The following is a 4,269-nucleotide window of genomic DNA, read 5'->3' as shown; positions in this document are numbered from 1 at the left end:
AAAGATATTTTCTAAAAGTCAAATTGACAGAAAACGTCCTAGATTTGCAGATGAGCAAACACTCTAAAAAATACGTCTTCCAGATGTAACACACACATCAAATAGACATCTCCTTGATGTACGTGTGTAAAGCACGCATCTAGAATCTATCTAGCTTCTCCGTGATGTCCATGGATCTCTAGATCCACCAATAGAAAACCCCAACGATTCAATGCACCAATAAATTCACGATGGACAAAATCAAGTCCCACGATACATTTTTATTGTTCTAAAAGTCATTTTACTTGGATGTTCGTCACAATAAAGAATAAAAATAAACAGAAGACTATCGTAACTTTCGTTTCATGCCAACTTCCCCTTCATCTCTGATCACCAAAATGACATATTTAATCGTTTTTCATTGAAAAAAAATTCTTCATACCTTAAAATAGCTTTAATGTAACTCTACAGTCTACACCCTTGCTTCATTTAGTATACGGGCACACCAGCTCAAAGATCCACTCATTGACGATCACAGGTTGACGTGATTGGTTACACGGTAGTTTGTGACGTCAGAAACAACAGCGATTTTAAACCACATTTTTGAGATGTCTTTGGTTGACTGTAGTTTTAAGGAGAAAAATACTCAGCAACTTAAAGCATATTAAAAACACCACATAAACATGTAAACAACATTAAAAGCTTGATTTCTATCCACAGGGGACTTTAAATTATTATTTTCATGACCTCATATTACAGGTAATTGAAAGACTACATGGATTTATACTTTTTTTTTTTTTTAAATGTCTGTGAACGTGCACAGATTCCGGAAAATCACTGACAGTGGGAATGAACCAAAGCAAACGATCCTGGCACAAATTATCTTTGCATTTCCTGGAATCTGTGTGAAAAGGGCTTCTGAAACAGCAAGTGTTGTGGGTTGTCCCGGTCAGTAGTGGTGAGAATTTATCAACTGTGGTCCGAGGAGCCACAAACCACAAACCAGCGACTGGGTGTTGGGTGACCAAGGCTCATCGATGCACAGGGGCAACAAAGGCTATCCCGTCTGGTCTGAGCCAACAGAAGGTCTACTGAGATTGGCATGGGGCACTTTCCATAAGATCATCTCTCAATGCAAATCAAACCAGCTATTAGCCTAACTGAAATAAAACCATGCCAAACTCTAGGTATGGTGAAGGGAATGTGATGATGTGGGGCTTTTTTTAATTCCAAAGGCCAAGGGATCTTTATCAGGATGCATAGTATACTGGATCCATGAAACAACTGGCCTTTAAAAATAAAAATCTGCCTGCCTCTATTGGAATTTAACATAGGGGTGTCCTGACTTATGCCCCCTGTATTTTAAGGAAGAACATTTATTTATTTACGATACATTATTCATTCACAAAGAAAATTGGTGTCCTTAAAGGTTGGATTTTTCCTCATTTTTTAAATTAAGGAATTAAGATCAATTTCCAAAAGATGATTTTTTTATTCCTCTTTTTAGTCAACTTTAACATGGGTGTATTCACTTATGCTATCCACTGTAGTTAATTGCGAATTTATCTTTAAAATGTGTATGGATTAATGTCTGTGCTGACAAATTTTTTGTTAAAATGACAGCAATTTTAAAAAAGTGTAGAAAAATAAAAGACAACACTTCACCATTAAGTTTTTTTATTGCATGAAAATCTTAAACAATGCCAAAATATTTTGTAAACTTGGGCGCTGTAACAGAGGCAACCACATTGAGAAAAACTAAAAACACAGGCCCAAGGCACCACAACTTGACATGTTCTGTCCATTTTTTATTTTCCCTTAATTTTTTCAACCGTTAAAGCATTTATCTAAAGCAATTTACAAAGAGTTTCCTGCTCTGAGTGTCTTCTCCCGGGAAGAGCGGATAGCATCAAGCAACATCCATGCAGAAAACACTTTGGACGTCACCATCATTGTTGCCCAGCCCAGGAGTCCAACAAACAGAGAAGAAAAGCTGCTGAGAGGATACAAGACAAAATAGAATAAAAAAGAAAAATAGAAAGACAAGAAGATGACATGTTAACATTCATTTTGCCAATATAAAAGTGCTCTATGGTGGATTATTCTCACCTCTATGATCAGGTCATGCTCATTTCTCCATGGCCACCTCAATGGCAGTCACAATTTTTCTGAGTTTTGAATCGGAGTCAACAAACCCATCTCCATTCTGTCATAGAAAATATCAGACAAATATAAAATATTACAGCTGTACATTACCATTTTAGATTTGAGTAAACAATTAAATCAAAAAGAAAGGCTGTACTGTGCAGTAATTAGGAAGACATGTAACTGTACAATTTAAAGTCACCATGAAATAAAAATGGACAATTCTCTTTTTTATGGAATATTGCAGTATTTATTATTCCTGCACATCATTTTTTTAAATTCATGTGCCCTTGTAATCTTTACTTAAAATAACTTCCCCTCCCTATTGCAGCTTCATCTCTTCTCTTCTCTAATGACGTTTACAGGCGCAAGGGCGGGACAACCTGTCACTCACGAGATCGACCAATAGATAACTACAACCATCCAACCAATTACCGATGGACAAAATCAAGTCCCGCCCTACATTCTTTCTGGTTCAAGAAGTCGTCTGAATCGGATACATGTCACAATAATGAAGCAAATACTATTTCAATGTCTGTTTCACAGCCAACTTAAAATACAGTTTAAGTGAGAAACAGTATGAAGCCAGGAGTCATATAATGGGGAATGCAATATATAACTGTGAGAGAGGATCAACTCTTACCTTCTTTGAGTGCACCAACTTGCCATTTACTTCCACCTCAAACCAGCCTGTGGATGATGGTGTACCCACACCAGTCTGAGCATGAGAAATCATAGTAAAATGAGAAAGATAATTATGAGAAAACAACACTTTGCCCAATTGTACATGCACATTTAACAATGCATCATGTTTTATTTTCAGAATTACATCATAAAAAATGGCAATCATTTAAATCACATACGATCTCAAGTTCGCCTGGGAATTCATCCTCAAGCAACGTCTTGAGTTTGGTGAACTATTTGAATAACAAAAGAGACAGATGTATAGATGCACAAGATTCTTCCACACGTTACTATTATATTACTTTATGATATACACACAATACATATAAGTAATAACATTACTTGAAAACATAGGTAAACATACCTTGGGCCTGTACCCTCATCCACCACTAGGAGATGACAAACACACACACACACATTTAAATGATATTCACTTCATTGGTCAAACCTTAATTTGCATGGTAACTATAGGGTTTATTGGCTATGAAGTGAGATTGAGGGAATCGGTGAAAGCATTTTTTAACATTTCTGATTCCAGTCTTGTAAGGCCCAGTCATGGCTCACGAACATGTTTATAATGTAAATTGAAAATATGCAAGAATCTAAGCAATTCAACTCATTATAAACGCATGGGCGCACCTAACAACCAGAACACATTGAGCAAAAAACAACAACAACAACAACAACAGCAACAACAGCAGCAGCAACCCTGACTGTTCAATGTAAAAAACATTATTATTGCCCGACACATACGTGGGCTTTAATTGGTTAAACATGTTTTTCCCGAACGTGTTAAACTTAGCGTGTTTATAAGTCAGGTTTAGATTCTTAAAAAAAGAAAAGAAAAAGGCCTCTGTCTGTCGAAAAGCTGCATCTCATAACCTACCAGTAAATTATATGAACTTTGACGGTCATCCTGCCAGGTGCTGTGGGTCTTGGATCAAGCGGTGGTTGTGCTGTGGTGTGTGCGCAGACACTCAACTGATGTAATTACTTTCTGTTTTGGAATTTTGTTTTCCTGCTATTTCCTGGGATGTTATGAAAGACTTGAGGCGGAGCAACTGACGCATCATGCACCACCAGCAGAGCACACACACCCCTCGCGAGACTTCATTCAGTTCCTGTTCACTAGTGATGGGCATTCCTGCTCTTTTTCGTGAGCCGGCTCGTTTTTACTCCGCTCACTGAAAAGAGCCGTCTCTTTTGGCTCACAAACGATCTCTTTTAAAAATATATTTTTTGGCTATGATATGGTGTGAAAACAATTATAATTAAATTATTAAATGAAATAATACTCACAATGTCTCACAATTTCTTTTAAAAAAGCATTGATTTGTTATTAAAAAAGAATACTTTTTAATGAATAGAAACAAGATTCTAAACAAATACAATCTGAATCTGAACAACGTAATAGAACCCATATTAAAGAAAAAAATTATTAACTGAAAGGATTAAACTGTT

The 4,269-nt window shown here is 36.4% G+C and overlaps 1 protein-coding gene across 2 annotated transcripts; it reads right to left on the bottom strand.

Moving 5' to 3' along the window:
- Positions 1-1,639: 1,639 nt before the first annotated feature.
- On the bottom strand, positions 1,640-3,867 carry selenow1 (selenoprotein W, 1). Of its 2 annotated transcripts, none has more exons than XM_077206594.1 (6): positions 3,695-3,867; positions 3,173-3,197; positions 2,988-3,041; positions 2,768-2,842; positions 2,089-2,185; positions 1,640-1,975 (listed from the first exon to the last, which is right to left on the bottom strand). In XM_077206594.1, the coding sequence occupies exons 1-5, from the start codon at positions 3,721-3,723 to the stop codon at positions 2,108-2,110; spliced, it is 261 nt and encodes an 86-aa protein (XP_077062709.1). In that variant the 5' UTR covers positions 3,724-3,867; the 3' UTR covers positions 1,640-1,975; positions 2,089-2,107. The 2 variants fall into 2 exon arrangements, with proteins under 2 accessions (XP_077062709.1, XP_077062711.1); XM_077206596.1 differs by having other exon boundaries at positions 1,640-1,972.
- Positions 3,868-4,269: the final 402 nt, after the last annotated feature.

Source organism: Siphateles boraxobius, unplaced genomic scaffold, assembly GCF_051911475.1.
Source record: "Siphateles boraxobius isolate OS27281-9 unplaced genomic scaffold, OSU_SipBor_1 56, whole genome shotgun sequence".
Lineage (NCBI taxonomy): Eukaryota > Metazoa > Chordata > Actinopteri > Cypriniformes > Leuciscidae > Siphateles > Siphateles boraxobius.
This window is presented reverse-complemented; position numbering and strand designations above follow the sequence as displayed.